General features: G+C 36.4%; 1 protein-coding gene across 2 annotated transcripts; it reads right to left on the bottom strand.

Moving 5' to 3' along the window:
- Positions 1 to 482: 482 nt before the first annotated feature.
- LOC107580684 (lipase maturation factor 2-like) lies at positions 483 to 15,551 on the bottom strand. Of its 2 annotated transcripts, XM_016266353.1 has the most exons (15): positions 15,361 to 15,551; positions 11,349 to 11,590; positions 11,198 to 11,226; positions 10,428 to 10,621; positions 9,912 to 10,093; positions 8,924 to 9,071; positions 8,355 to 8,489; positions 7,522 to 7,627; positions 7,279 to 7,375; positions 5,634 to 5,770; positions 4,019 to 4,064; positions 2,580 to 2,748; positions 2,381 to 2,492; positions 1,274 to 1,382; positions 483 to 1,166 (listed from the first exon to the last, which is right to left on the bottom strand). In XM_016266353.1, exons 1-15 carry the CDS (start codon positions 15,452 to 15,454, stop codon positions 837 to 839), a joined length of 2,130 nt encoding a protein of 709 aa, XP_016121839.1. In that variant the 5' UTR covers positions 15,455 to 15,551; the 3' UTR covers positions 483 to 836. The 2 variants fall into 2 exon arrangements, with proteins under 2 accessions (XP_016121839.1, XP_016121844.1); XM_016266358.1 differs by lacking the exon at positions 5,634 to 5,770 and having other exon boundaries at positions 4,019 to 4,201; positions 15,361 to 15,526.
- Between the last annotated feature and the right edge of the window lie 346 nt (positions 15,552 to 15,897).

Below are 15,897 nucleotides of genomic sequence, written 5' to 3'. Positions count from 1 at the left end.
TTTTAACTTAATGTGAAGCATTTGGCTTTAGAATTAAACATCAATTTGATTTAACCCGTTTTAAGTGCTGTGTAATTAAATCCCACCTAGGTTGTAAAATTGTACTCAAATTAAACTCAATTAACAGTCATGTTTCAACATAAACCCAAGTGTGCAATCATGATGCGTTTACACTGCCACCTTGTGGTGACTAACAACTGATTTTCAACTTTCGTTTATGAAATGCATGACTGACGGGTGAATTAAGTTTTGACGGAATGGGTGTATCCCATACTTGTTGAGAGACAATATAGGGTGAAGTTTAAAATTAAAATTAAATATCTTGTCCAAAAAACATTCCACCCTTTCATATAATTACAAATAGAGTCACCTTTTTAACATTCCACTTTTAAGGTGAATAACATTTCTGAATGTTGATTTTAGTACTTCTAGACAAAAAAAAGCACAAGTTGTATGATTAGAAAAACAACTGAGGAATAAAATAATTGACCAACATCCGTTTAATGCGTTAAATAGCATGAAAAAAATTGCATTTGTGCTTTTGTTCTAATCTTTGGGACGTCCAAGGTGTATAAATGAGGGTGTAACAGGTGATAGCTTAAAATGGACTCTGTTAACATTCAAAGCCAATTACATCAAGTTCTGTGCATTTGACTGAGTGGTTTTGGCACAAAGAGATAAAACGGTGTAGTGGTAACACAAATCTGAGGTGTGTGACAGGCAGGAAAATCAAAGACTCAATCTTAGAAAGAAAAAAAAAAAATGTACACCTGAGAGAGAGAATCATGTGTCATTGGATATGGCCAAAGAGAAAGGCACAAAGTGACAGCAAGAGCTCATTTCCTCTTGCGGGGGCTCCTCTCAGAGTACTTTTTTTCATTGGAGTCCTTCTTGCTGCCCCGGTTAGATGTAGCTGGTGCTTGGCTTTTCTCCGCCATCTCAGAGGGCTCTTTGGGTTTCCTAGGCTTGTGATCAGCTGAAGCTGGTCTAGGTTTTCGGCTCCCTAAAGCCCAGGAGAAGACGGCTTTGATGAGGAAGATGCCAGCTAAAGTAGCTAACAGTGTTGAAAGCACGAGGGACCCCGAGAGGCCTTTGACGTGACCCCGAATGAGGCTAAGAACTTGGGATACAGGCGTGTCAGAACCGGGCTGAACTGGGAATTTCTCCTGCACACAAACAGACAAGTTTCAAATCAATCATCAGAACTCTAACTTTCTCAATGCATGTTGCTGGTTTTATTGTGAACGGTGCATGTTTGCTTTTCCTATTTTACCTTCAGTCCAGACTCCTCTAACAGTTTCTTAAGCGTGGGGTCATCGAGGTTCACAATGGGGAAAAAATCCTTTTTGTACTGCCGCCTCCACCAGTTCTGCAGATGGGTCCTTCCAAAATGACAAACAAAAGTACACTAAAGCTGAGAGCAGATTCAGACGGCAAACAAAGGGACAAATAGTAGCTACAACTCATCTCTTTCGAAGCTACTTGACTTCATCATAAAAAATAAAATTAAAAATTAAAAAAATGTATCTCTCTTTATTTATTCCTTCTCTTTCTAACTTGTACTTATTTGAACAATGTCTAAGAACTTGGTATTACAAGCACTTCCTGTGTCTGTTTGCCTCTTTAAGAAGAATCGCTTTATGTATCCCCCAATTGTAAGTCGCTTTGGATAAAAGCGTCTGCTAAATGACTAAATGTAAATGTAGTAATGAAAAACAACCGACAACCTACTAAATATTAATATTAAGTCAGATAGTTATTTTACCCTTAATTATATAGATTTAACCATTTACCTGTATATCATTTAGCATTATCACTTAAAATTAATAAAATGAACTTACTACAGAATTACTAACAAATTGAATATTTATAAATAAAAACAAAATTTGTTAATTATTAATTGTATTATGTGTAATGTATTAATTATACAGATTTAACATTTATCTGTATATCATTTAGAATTATCTTTAAAATTACAAAAGGAACATACAAAAAAAAATACTAACAAATGGGATATTTATAGACAAAAATTATATAATTTTATTATATTTAATATTAAAACTAATTCAGATTAGTGTATTAATTATACAGATTTAACTTTTACCTGTATATAATTTAGTTTTATCATTAAAATGATAAAAAGAACTAAAAAAAAAAAAGAAAGAAGTGAAATCAAGTTTTTTTTCCCTGAATACTGCCTTGGTTTTATTTGTTTTTCTCCCAAGAATAATTAATGGAACAATGGAGTCAATTCAATTAAACCTTTCCATTTACAAAATATGATGCAATGCTCACAAAATGAAGTTCTAATCTAAAACCACAATATTATGCACAATATATAAATGTGACTGAGTGTTAAATAGAGAGGTAAGGAGCTTACTTGTCTTTAGCAGGATCTGTGAAGTGGTAGTTATAAAGCTTGGCTTTGATTAGAGCTGGTGGTCTCTGACTAAAGGGGTACTGCGCTTCATCCACCTGAAGCAGACTAACCACTACAGGAAAGAAAAACAGAAAATTAGAGACATAATTCAACATCAGCATCAAGTAAATGTAATCTGATAAGTAAAGTGGTCGCTCACCCTCGGGTTTACCCTGTAGGAGGCGCTGTATGAGACCTGTAAACCAGGGGCTTGTATCATCCCCCCCTTGAGCTGCCTGCCACATCAGCCACTCCAGCCGTGGCTGGTGAGGTCCTACTATGGGTGGGACTGCATTCACATTTCCTGGTTTATACATAGGGTTCATTTCCTGCAACCGGATAAGAATACACCAGTCCACTGAGAATAAACTTTAAAGGGGTCATATGATGCAATTTCAAATTTTCCTTTCTCTTTGGAGTGTTACAAGTTGTTCGTGAAAACATAAGATCCCTAAAGTCTCAAACCCATAGAGATATTCTTCATAAAAGCTAAGTCGTCCCCACCCTCCTAAAACGCCTCGTTTAAACATGCTCCCACATGTCTATGTCACAATGTGGGAGGATTTGCATAACACCACCCAAATGTTCACGCAAAGAAAGGAGGAGTAACTTTGATTCTCGCTGTAGTATTGTTGTTGCCATCGCCGCCATGTCGTAGAGACGCTGTGTGCTTCGTTTTGAAAGCGAAACTACTTTGTTTGGCCTTCCAAAAGAGGACACAACTAGAAATCAGTGGTTAAGTTGTATTTACAACACTGTTCCAGAACAGTTCAACCCAAATATTCAGATGTGTGCAGCACATTTTACGGAGGACTGTTTCCTGAACCTGCAGAGTAGCCTACAATTCATCTGTGCACAAAGGCTGTTTCTATAAATTAAGGCAATTCCAACTTTACAAGGACAGTCTGGCGCTTCTGACTCACAGCCTGTAAGTACGTTTTCATATTTAAAGAATTTGCCACTGATGATTCAAATGCGAGTTTTGAGCGGTGTAGAGTAGCAATTGTTGTTTGTCGTTTCTCCGATTACAAATGCAGACATGGTTTTATATTTACGCGGCGCGATACACAACACAACGCGTAAAAAGACAGTGTAAGTCAATATAATCAGTACTCATGTACCCACTGGATACAACAAATGCCTAGTTTGTAACGGGTTTTTTTGGTTTTGTCTTGTCGCGCCGGGACACGCCATCACAGTATGGTAAGGGGCGTAACATTTCCGTCACGCGCTTGAGACATTCGGCCAATCACAACACACTGGATAGCTGTCCAATCAGAGCACACAGCGCTTTTCGGACCGATGAGCTTTGTAAAAATCAACGCGTTTCAGAAAGGCGGGGCATAGAGGAGAAACAATAACGTACAGTATGTGGAAAATAATGTGTTTAACGTAAAGTTAACGTAAACCGCATAAACACATTTCATTACACCAAATACACAACATAATGTTCTTTTTAGCAACGTCATATGACCCCTTTAACCTTTTCGTTGAGTGAAGACTTTGTGGAAACAATGGCTGTGACATTATTACGAGAGTAAAAAAAATAAAGTGATATGGATTATTGTAGAACGGCAACCTTTTCCACTTCCTTCTTACCGTCCATGTCAGCCCATCATAGCTGCCCTCTAAAATGATCTCAGGCCTGCCCTCAGCAGAGATCAATCTGTGCTGGATGCCGTATGCCCCGACCAGCTGGTACCTCTCTACGGCTCTGTACGCGTCTCGCACTGCAGGTAATACTTTACTGACTGACATGCCAGCCATGGATGTGTATGGAACCTGAGAGGAAACACCAACACACATGTACACACATTTACTTGCATAGAAAGGCTGGTAAAAATGCCTAAATTGTACCAGTGAAGTCCATAGATCATGTCTTATGTAGGGCTGCTGATTTAACAAGTTAATTTGGTGCAATAACCTATGGAGAAAATGAAGCGTTAAAATTACTAATGCATTTAATGCACCCTGCATCTCTATATCATCTAACATCGCATGCAGTTGCTGCAAGATGACTGACTGTGTGATGTGTCCTATTAGAATGCAGTTATATGCCCTTAAAATTCAACATATGAAGGCAAAAATGCCCGTGTATGGGTTTTTGTTTTATATTTAAATCATAGGATATAGTTTAGCAATATCACACAAGCAAGAGTATCGTTTTCCCCCCCAAATATCGGCACGATTGCAAATGTGATATTGATTTTATACAACAGTTCAATAAACAAGAAATTAATATCGTGTTGTAGACACAATATTGTTGGAGTTGTCTGTTTTTGCTCAATTTTGCCAACGAAAAGAGTTTCAAACAAATCCACAGCAGAACTGTTGTGCCTCCACACTTCCAAGTAAAACACAGAGGCGTTTCATTACTGAATGAATCCACGATTTTGAACACATCGAGTGAGCCAATGATTCAGTTACCCATTCATAAAGACTTGCTTCGTTTTTTAAATGAATCAGCCGTTTAAATGATTCAATCAATACTATCAAACCATCACCTCCTGGTGGTTTTATTTTCATACTTAGAAAAAATATTTCAATATTCCTTTAAAAAAAACAAAAGCCTATTCAAAACCCATTAACGTCATAGCATTATTAATGCAATTCTAATTGCAGTGTAAATGCATTCATGCAAACTCTGAATAGTGTAAATATACCTAAATCCCACTTCTATATATAATATACCTAAGTCCCACTTCAGATGCAGCTTCTGAAAACAATGTTATGGCCACACTGTAGCCTTAAAAGTTTGTGTAATAAATTGTTGAATCAAACAATTTCTTATTGAAACTACTTTTTTTAATCATCTCTATTCAATGGTTTTCTCATTTACAACAATGCATATTTTACTTTTGAGGGGTAATTTCTCATCCCAAATTGATGTGCTATTAATTTGCAATTAATTAGATTAATTACTTCATGTATGCCCTTGTACTTGCGTAAAAAGCAGGTAAAAATGCATACACTGTACCAGTGCAGTCCATAAAGATCAGATTTTATGCTTATGGACAGCAGAGGGCACTGTATCGCTTATGTGTAATAACTGGAGAAAAATGAAGGAAACAAGTCACATTTAGAATGTTATATTAACAATATAGTTATTTCTACAGGAAATGCAAACAAATGAATAAATGGAAAGTCACCAGTACAATTATATAACACTTGAGACAAAAGCTAGCAATTTTACTGGATGAGTCACAAAGCAGGCCTGCCCTCAGCAGAGATCAATCTGTGCTGGATGCCGTATGCCCCGACCAGCTGGTACCTCTCTACGGCTCTGTACGCGTCTCGCACTGCAGGTAATACTTTACTGACTGACATGCCAGCCATGGATGTGTATGGAACCTGAGAGGAAACACCAACACACATGTACACACATTTACTTGCATAGAAAGGCTGGTAAAAATGCCTAAATTGTACCAGTGAAGTCCATAGATCATGTCTTATGTAGGGCTGCTGATTTAACAAGTTAATTTGGTGCAATAACCTATGGAGAAAATGAAGCGTTAAAATTACTAATGCATTTAATGCACCCTGCATCTCTATATCATCTAACATCGCATGCAGTTGCTGCAAGATGACTGACTGTGTGATGTGTCCTATTAGAATGCAGTTATATGCCCTTAAAATTCAACATATGAAGGCAAAAATGCCCGTGTATGGGTTTTTGTTTTATATTTAAATCATAGGATATAGTTTAGCAATATCACACAAGCAAGAGTATCGTTTTCCCCCCCAAATATCGGCACGATTGCAAATGTGATATTGATTTTATACAACAGTTCAATAAACAAGAAATTAATATCGTGTTGTAGACACAATATTGTTGGAGTTGTCTGTTTTTGCTCAATTTTGCCAACGAAAAGAGTTTCAAACAAATCCACAGCAGAACTGTTGTGCCTCCACACTTCCAAGTAAAACACAGAGGCGTTTCATTACTGAATGAATCCACGATTTTGAACACATCGAGTGAGCCAATGATTCAGTTACCCATTCATAAAGACTTGCTTCGTTTTTTAAATGAATCAGCCGTTTAAATGATTCAATCAATACTATCAAACCATCACCTCCTGGTGGTTTTATTTTCATACTTAGAAAAAATATTTCAATATTCCTTTAAAAAAAACAAAAGCCTATTCAAAACCCATTAACGTCATAGCATTATTAATGCAATTCTAATTGCAGTGTAAATGCATTCATGCAAACTCTGAATAGTGTAAATATACCTAAATCCCACTTCTATATATAATATACCTAAGTCCCACTTCAGATGCAGCTTCTGAAAACAATGTTATGGCCACACTGTAGCCTTAAAAGTTTGTGTAATAAATTGTTGAATCAAACAATTTCTTATTGAAACTACTTTTTTTAATCATCTCTATTCAATGGTTTTCTCATTTACAACAATGCATATTTTACTTTTGAGGGGTAATTTCTCATCCCAAATTGATGTGCTATTAATTTGCAATTAATTAGATTAATTACTTCATGTATGCCCTTGTACTTGCGTAAAAAGCAGGTAAAAATGCATACACTGTACCAGTGCAGTCCATAAAGATCAGATTTTATGCTTATGGACAGCAGAGGGCACTGTATCGCTTATGTGTTATAACTGGAGCAAAATGAAGGAAACAAGTCACATTTAGAATGTTATATTAACAATATAGTTATTTCTACAGGAAATGCAAACAAATGAATAAATGGAAAGTCACCAGTACAATTATATAACACTTGAGACAAAAGCTAGCAATTTGACTGGATGAGTCACAAAGCCACCCAAAAAAAATAAAAAAATAAATCACAAATCAATTGTGATATTGCAGTTGCAACCAGATGTAGGACATGTAACTCACCACACTGAGGGCAAAGACGGCCGCAGCAGCCACTGTGATGACCGCCCACTGAAGGAGAGACCAGAGCTTGCTGGCAATACCTCGTGTGCACACACAACTGACAGAGGAAACAGATGGGAGATTTCTTGGCTTGTCTCTTGCAACAATGGACTTTGGCAAAATCATAGGCTGAAATTCTAAATCTTTACTTTTTGTACACACAAAAAAAATCTGCTTCTCAAAAACATTCCAGATTAAGCTTACTTGAGCATGGCAGACACCGCTTCCCAGGTGAATGACAGGACACCAATCCAGATAGTGAGCTCCTGAAAAACCTCCAGAAACGCATCAAATCCCTTTTGATTGAAACCTGAAAGAAAGTTCAGAAATAAATAGGACAGTAATGAATTAAATAATAATTAAACTAACTGATGCATTTGCTGGCCATATTTTAATTTGAGAAAGAACATGCTGGCTGAAACAGAATACGTTTCATATCACAAAACATCTTTAATAACACCACCACATCAGGCATAGCAGGTCAATCAGATTGATCTCCCAAAATTAGCAAAGAACATGTTGGGTTCATATTTCACCTCAACTTCAAAAGAAAAGAAAAGAGAAAAAAAGTAATCTTGCAAATAATTTTTTTTGCATATGAATGTAAAGAATTACATTTTTGCAAAATAAACTTTACTAAACAAATCTCATTAATATAATGTCAAAACTATTTTATATATTCTATATAAAAAAATTATATAAAAATTCAATATTTTATTTTTGCATTTATACTTCATGGTAGTATTTAGTTGTAATTTATGCAAATGTTTGTGTTCAAACTGGATTCTGGATTACTGTATTATTGATTATTTCTCATTAATTGTCGTGAATTGTTTTTATTTATTCAAGATATCTCTTCTGATTTTGGATTGAAATATAACCTTAACAAATCTCCACGAGATTCATCCTAACATTTCACAAAACAATTAATTCTAAGTTTGTACTCACATTTATAACTCTACAGTATTACCAAACTAAAGGAAACATCAGCACTTTTCCAAATCAATTTGAGATTTTTCATTTAAAGTCTCACTCACTTGTTTTGGATGACAGCGTTTTTTCTTCCCAGTTAATCTGTATCTTAAAGAGAGTAATAAAACAGTACAGGATGAACAGGTAGACAGCCAACTCCATCAGCAGCGTCAAATAAGAGACCAAGGCCTGTCCGTAGCCTAAAAAAAACACAGACATACACAAAATAAAAGCTCAGAAGTGTGAACACAAGTGTGGTACTGGCAGAACAAACAGATTTAATTAATATCAACTTAAATAAATTTTTTACTGAGATCTATTAATGAGCCTTTTAAATGGATAGTTCACCCAAAATGAAAATTCTGTCATTAATTACTAACCCTCATGTTGTTCCAAACCCGTAAGATCTTCATTCATCTATCTTTCTCTTCTGTGTCTTCTTCTCTTCTCTTAATTTGTGTTCTGAAGATGAACAAAGGTCTTACGGGTTTGGAACGAAATGAGGGCGAGTAATTAATGACACAATTTTCATTTTTGAGTGTACTGTCCCTTTAATCAGATCATTAGTGAAAATCTTGACTATCCCATCAGAAATTACTGCAAAAAAAGATAAGTTAGAGATATGTGGTCATACTTCTAGGCTTTTTTTCCTGGCCCTTCTTCTTTGGACCAGAATTGGAGTTGAAATGATCATCATCCAGCAATGAGAAGCTTAGGGTGATGCTCAGCAGGTTCAGAAGGCTGCAGTTACCAGTGAGGATGTAGCAGAGCTGGAGAAACAGCTGACAAAATGGTATAAAAAAAAAAAAGAGGTATAAGTGAAAAAGTCTTGCAGAACAATAACAATTCATTAAAATAATATTTCAGGTTTAAACTGTCACATTGTGTACTACTACAGAAAAGAACTGACTTACCCTTCAACTTAGTAATGCACTAAAAGTTTTTAATTATTTAATGCCATTTCAGAATGTCAGTATCAGAGAAATATGATATACAGTATATATATATATATATCTCCACACACAGTCACACACACACTTATATACAAACATTTTTTATAATTTGATATAATAATAATTTTATTTATTTAAACATTTCGGATGATTTTCATAAATTACCCTCTTAAAAACTTCTAATAAAAAATTACAACAAAAACAACATTACAATAACTAATACACAAACCGTATCTCATATACATATATAGTGTGGATTACATTTATATATACACTGGTACATAATTTGGCTGCAATATAACAAAGAGTGAACAATTTAAGGGGGTCTGAATACTTTCCGTACCCACTGTATATGTTTATTTTAATAAATTATCCTATTAAAAGCTAATAATAAAATATCACAATAAAAAACAACAACATTAGAACAACTACTACATAAAATCTTTCATAACACACAATTCCATTTAAATATGCATGCTATTTGAGATGTCAAGTTGTGGAAATACAATCCTAGGTGGACTTAACTTAAAAACTTGAATAAAATTGTAGTGGGGCCGGTAAAAAACATTACATTTAGATCCACTCTTCATATTTTCAACAAGAGGGATGCAGATATCTTTTAATGCAGGCATGCACACACACACACACACAATACTACACGCAACAAACCTGAACATAAAAGCCGAACAGTCTCAAACGCCGAATGGGAGCAAAGAATGTCACAAGAGGAACAGTGATTTCGCTCTGCAACACAACCACTGCTCCTAATCTCAGCAGCCAATCAGGAAGCTGATGGACGTACCAGGCCAAAAGAGTGGGGTTCATCTGGTTCTCCAAATGATGACTCAGTGCTGCAAAAGAGATGCTCGAGTTTTCAAAACACTGTAATCTACAGAGGAGTCAGTTTTTCCCACACAAAAATAGTTCTTGGCTATTTTCACCATTACTTCATGCAAATTCAAAGAAATATTCACTCTAATAAACATTGGTCCTTTCAGTATTTAAGTCCCTAGATTAACAAAACCTTATACTAATGGATGTTACATGATCTATAAATCATTTGGGAAGTGAATTTCCAGTGCTGTATAAGATTTCCTCATGAATAAAAGTGGGCGGTATGACGAGCACAAATAAACTGATCTCAATCAATACAGAATAAATAATGTTAAAAATGATTCATTTTACCTGACAGGTCATACCACGTAGGGTCGCCGCTGGCCAGCTTACTCACACCTGTGCAGAAGGTCAGCCGGAAAAACAGCCAACGGGTCAACCAGAAGCTCACAGGGTCATGATAACTGTAAGAGGAGTGACGGCGCAGCAAACCCAGCGGAGCTACAAGCACAGCCAGAACCCCAGCCTCCAACAGCAGCACGTCCCTATGAGAGCATTGGAACCAATCACAAACAATCAAACGCAATTACAAACTCCAGAAAGTCTGTGGTGTTAGCCTGTGAGAAACTTGCAGTTGTGTTGCTAAGGCATTGTGGGTTGTTGTCAGGCCATCATGATTCAGTTGTCAAAGTGTTTTTACCACTTTGCTATGCAGTCGATAGGTGTTTTGGGTGGTTATTTATCAGCCAAATTCAAAGAGCCCACCCACAAGTCTCTTTATTGTTGTTCCTGGATATGGCTAGGGTTCTTTAAACTTAAGTCAGCTTTTTGCCCATTTAATCATCAATTAATCATCAAAAGCACATAGTCCACTAACAGAATAGTAATCAAATGGACTGTAATCACATTCAATTTAATAGGCAGGCAGTGAAGTTTGTGGCCAGTTTTCCCTCTCATTCCCTCGCAGACCTTCTGCAGCAGAGAATTTGACTTGTAAATGCCCCAATTAGAGCCTCAACAACGATGGAGAAATAAACAAGCGGTTAAGGCTGTGTCGGTTATACAGAATGAGACACAGTAGGTCAAAATGCAAGTCATACATGACAAATTGTGAAACTCACCATTTGGAGTGGAGGAAGTCTCCACCGACCTATAAAACAAAACCTACACTGTCATCACTCAATTACGTTTCCGCAGAGACTACAATGTTATAAGCCTTTTAAAGAAGCTTTTGCCATGGCGGACAATAGATAAAAAGGACATTATACTGACATTATAGAGTGAAAGGTAGAGGGCCTGCAGGCAGAGGTAGATCAGACTGTCTCTCAGGGGCTCCAGCAGCACGGCGCCCAGGCCTAGTGCCACTCCAAGCAGGCACATGAGCTCCAAGGTCTGCTGGGGAGCCAGACCCAGAGACGGCCCCAGATACAGAAGGGACTCCTGCTCCAGCAGGGGCCGCTGCTCTTTTGGCATCTGTAGACGCACAGGGAGAATACCCTCATCTCCATACAAACCTGTACAGCGACAAAAACAGATGTAGGCTTAGTCAATTTTGATCATTCTTGGTCTTATTGTGCATGATATAACTGTGCACATTGTTAATCTATGACATTGGCCTGCTTTATTCTAAAAACTGTTTTCAATTGACATTTGTGTTGTCTTGCATTGCTTACATATCAAAATGTAATAATATAATATGGCCTTGAAACAACTTTCAATTTCAATTAAAAAAAAAAAAACCCAGAAAAACAAACATACAGCACAACCAATGTGGTCTGATTTAAAAAGAGTTATTAAAAAAAGTTATTTTTTACAGTTTGTAACATTATTTAATTAATTGATTCTGAATGAGATGTGTAGATACCTACCTATAGCTAGTTGTGTTGTAAATAAATAAAAACGCTACATTTGTAATAAATATTTATATGTAATATTTTTTATCATGACTGTACATGTATGTAAAACATAAATAACTAAATAAATATAAACCAATAAAATAAGTAAACGAGTAAATAAATAAAAATATATTTTTATTTCAACTATACTATATTATAACTACTATAATTATGTAAACATAATAACAATAAATACATTTATATTTAGCCAGCTATTTTTTTATTATAACCACTATACTTATGTAAACATAATAAATAAATAAATATTTAGACAACTATTTTATATTATAACAACTATACTTATGTAAACATAACGATAATGATAATAATAATAAATATGTTGCCAAACTATATTTTTATTATAACTATTAGTCTCCAGCATCTCCACTACCCTACAATGGTTGGATGGATGGACTGATGGATGTTTTTAATATAACTATACTCCTGTACAATCAATCAATAAATACATAAATATCCTTTTGGAGGTAAGACGAGTTCCGAATGCCATTTAATATTGACTTTAAAGCTGAATTGATGAGTGAGGCATAAAAAGGTGGCAATATGGAGAAAGAAAAAAAACAGATCATATTTCATTGGGCAAATATGCAGATTAGAAACACTGCGCCATGCCGCCGGTGGTGACAGACTGCACTCGAGGTCTGCACACAATAATAAGTTGTGTTTGTTTGCTCAGTGACCGTAAAAGCACAAAGCATCAAGCGTCATGTAAACATTCATTCAACAGAACACCACAGGTGCACACTGCCATGACCATGAGCGAAACAAACCCGTCCTGTGACTTTTTAATGCCTCAAGTACAGACGCCCCAGATGCCCTAAACACTGCAATACCACTGGATGCAAACAGGTGCACTGTGAAATACTCCTTTAGGCTACTTGCTAACAGTTAATGAACAACAGACAGATGTAGAGTACAGAGAGATCAGGAAATACTACTTCACTGTTACAGACCGTTGATAAACTGAGCTCATTTTTAATGTGACTGAACTCTTAAGGTGGATGGCGGTTGGCAGAGGTTGCAAAGTTGCATATCCACATTTTTGGCCTGCAAGCCACAGCAAGAGTGAGCGCATAGCAGGCTGGTTTGAGTTAGAAAACAGGCCGTGTATTGTGGCAGTGCCAACGTATGACTCACGATTGCTCTTTGAATTACTCCATTTTGGCAATAGACCCAGTTCTGCCACAAGCGGCTCCTCAAGGCACACTGCCTTAGAGGATTGTTTCCCACGGGAGGGAAAAGACTCCATGCATAATCACTGAGACCTTGAGTTTAGCTCTGATCGGAAAATATTTTTGCAGGAACTGAAACTCTGAAAATGCCCCTTCTGCTGAGTGCTACACATGCACAGTTGGGAGTCAAACAACCCAACGGGAAGAGAGCTATTATTCAGTGCACATGATTTCCTTTATCTGTGAGCAACACAGTTTGCTTGTGGCCAGATTTGACAGTACTCAGCTTTTTGTAATGAACAAACACTGGGCTCTAACTAGGGCTGTGCAATAAATCGAAATTATCGAAATATCGCACATATCGCTACGGCTTGCAATATTTGGCGCATTGAACAAAAGACAAAGAGAAAATCACCCACTGCTCTTACCAAAATAACTTTTGTAGCTTAAATAAGAATCAGTGCATATTGAATTCAAATAGTAAATACTAAGCAGTGTTGTATTTTTCCTTTTTATTATTCAGTTCCTAAACTTATGTTAAAATGAAATTTTTATGTAATGCTAGAGTAAAACACTACCGTTCAATTTCAGAAGTTGTTGTAGGGGTGCTTTCTTCTCACAAAAAGTGAAACATGTATGCTAGTTATATTAGAAACAGAATGATTTTTATTCACCACTTAAGTGTGCGCAAACACAAGGAATTTGTTGTGGATTTACAGGAGCTCTTGATACATACATATACATATATATATATATATATGATAAGTTATAGATAGTTATAGAAGTTCACAGAACTGACTCAGCAACAGCTGAGTAGAACCGTTTCATCTGAGCATGTGGCACTTTAAGCATTATCGTATCACATATCGAATATCGCATGATATCACATTTTTCTTCAATATCGCACAGCCCTAGCGCTAAGCATATTCTGTTAAGACAGTCAGAATGTGATTTTTTTTCAAAAATGATTAACAAAAGTCTCACACTGAACAATTTTATTATTCAATTCACTAAAATAAATAGAATTATACTAATTATATATAAATAAGTAAATGGGAAAAACAAACCATAATTTTGGACAACAAACTGATGCATTGTGTATATTAAGTATATACGGCATATATATATATATATATATATATATATATACACACATTATATACAGAAAATATTATACACATACACACACACTATTAGCTATTTTTGTACAGTACCTTTACAGTTGCAGTTCATGAATTGTATTGCATATAATACATGTTATTTTCCAAAAAGCCTATTATAAAATCCATTGTGACAACTTACCCAACGGAGTATGACAACATTACTACTGGGGAATGCTGTCACAAAAGGTCAATGTGTTTTCATTATTGCCATTTTTCTTGGCCTATTCTGGTGCAAACGTTAAATAGCTTCTTTTTTTTTTGCAGCAAAAACTTTGAGGTATGTGCCAATACAGAAATAAACCCACCCAGTCTATACCATGTATGCACGCACGCATACATGCATATTTACAGAGAGAAAGAGAGTGTGTAATCCTGCACTTGGTAACACATTGCAAATGTATGAGTAACAATGCTTAGAGGTGAGAGCTTTTAAAACTGGATGAGGCGATTCTTTGTACACGGGCTGAGTGGAGCTTATTGACACTTTGAAATGTGTTGGTACAGTACATGCAGCAGTTTAACAAAAAAAAGGCTTGAACACACCATACACATGGCATATGCATCAAACGTTAAAAAGCTCACAGGCCCCTGAGTGATGACGGGTCACTACAGTGCGCACTCAGCACTAACTGGCGGGGCTCCCAAATATCAACACATGTGGAGGAACTGAAGCAGTGCTGCTCTATTCATTCGGGCATTATGTCTAGTTATCTCGAAGTTCAGAAATCTAATTAAAAAATATTAAGTCTACTGCGCAAATTCAGCTCTGCTCCCTCATCATGAAGATGCTGCTTGTGCACGAGGTCCTTCAAAAGTTTGAAAAGTGAGAATGATCCCCGTGACACGATTTTGCAGGTGAACGATTAGCGCCAATGAATGAATGAATGAATGAATGAATGAATCAAAGGAAATCCGTTTTGTTTTCGCTGACATTCCACAACACAGTTCAAGTTCAAGTGTAAACGCATCCATTCATTAGTGCCGCACCCAAAACCCACCAAACATCCATCTGCAAATAACACAGAAACTTCCCTACCTGGTATTTGAACGTAGATGGATGCAAAAGCACACACGTAAATAAGTGCAATACTCCACAAGAACCATTGTCTGGGCGTTTTTACTTCCCCCATCTTGGCGGCTTGCTGGAGGGATGAGGTGTCACTTTGTTTCGGGTGATTCGAGAGCTGAAGCTCATTGGAAAAATGAAGTGGAATCGGAGGGGTGGAGTTTGAATTAGTAATGAAAACTCCGACTCTCTTCCGCGAATCGATTCTTTTGAACAGCTCATTCGGTTCTTTTACGTCCTTACGTAATCACGCGGTCCCTGGCATTCCAACCAAATTCTCCAAAACCAAAACGTTCCAAAGAGCCGTTTAAAACCTAAATATCATTTTCATTTAATCATACTAAAAATGAATTTACAGTGACTGTTTTGTATGCCAGAAAACCAAAAAGAGAGTGCGACTCGAGAACCGATTCGAAAATGAATCATTTTATGAACCGGGTCAATCGATTCACTGAAAGATTCGATTTAAAATGATTTGTTCACTAGTTTGAATTTGTGACTCATGGG

The sequence above is a fragment of the Sinocyclocheilus grahami genome, unplaced genomic scaffold, assembly GCF_001515645.1.
Source record: "Sinocyclocheilus grahami isolate Dianchi unplaced genomic scaffold, SAMN03320097.WGS_v1.1 scaffold33.1, whole genome shotgun sequence".
Classification (NCBI taxonomy): Eukaryota; Metazoa; Chordata; class Actinopteri; order Cypriniformes; family Cyprinidae; genus Sinocyclocheilus; species Sinocyclocheilus grahami.
The sequence above is the reverse complement of the archived record's forward strand: the minus strand, read 5'-3'. Positions and strand labels throughout refer to the sequence as shown.

Bases quoted from the DNA above. Each gene is read 5' to 3' on its own strand.
- LOC107580684 (XM_016266353.1), bottom strand. From the start codon at position 15,454: ATGGGGGAAGTAAAAACGCCCAGACAATGGTTCTTGTGGAGTATTGCA. The intron at 2,749-4,018 runs GTAAGAAGGAAG...ATCCGGTTGCAG, and splicing joins ATGATGGGCTGACATGGACG to GAAATGAACCCTATGTATAA. The intron at 1,383-2,380 runs GTAAGCTCCTTA...TCATTTTGGAAG, and splicing joins ACAGATCCTGCTAAAGACAA to GACCCATCTGCAGAACTGGT.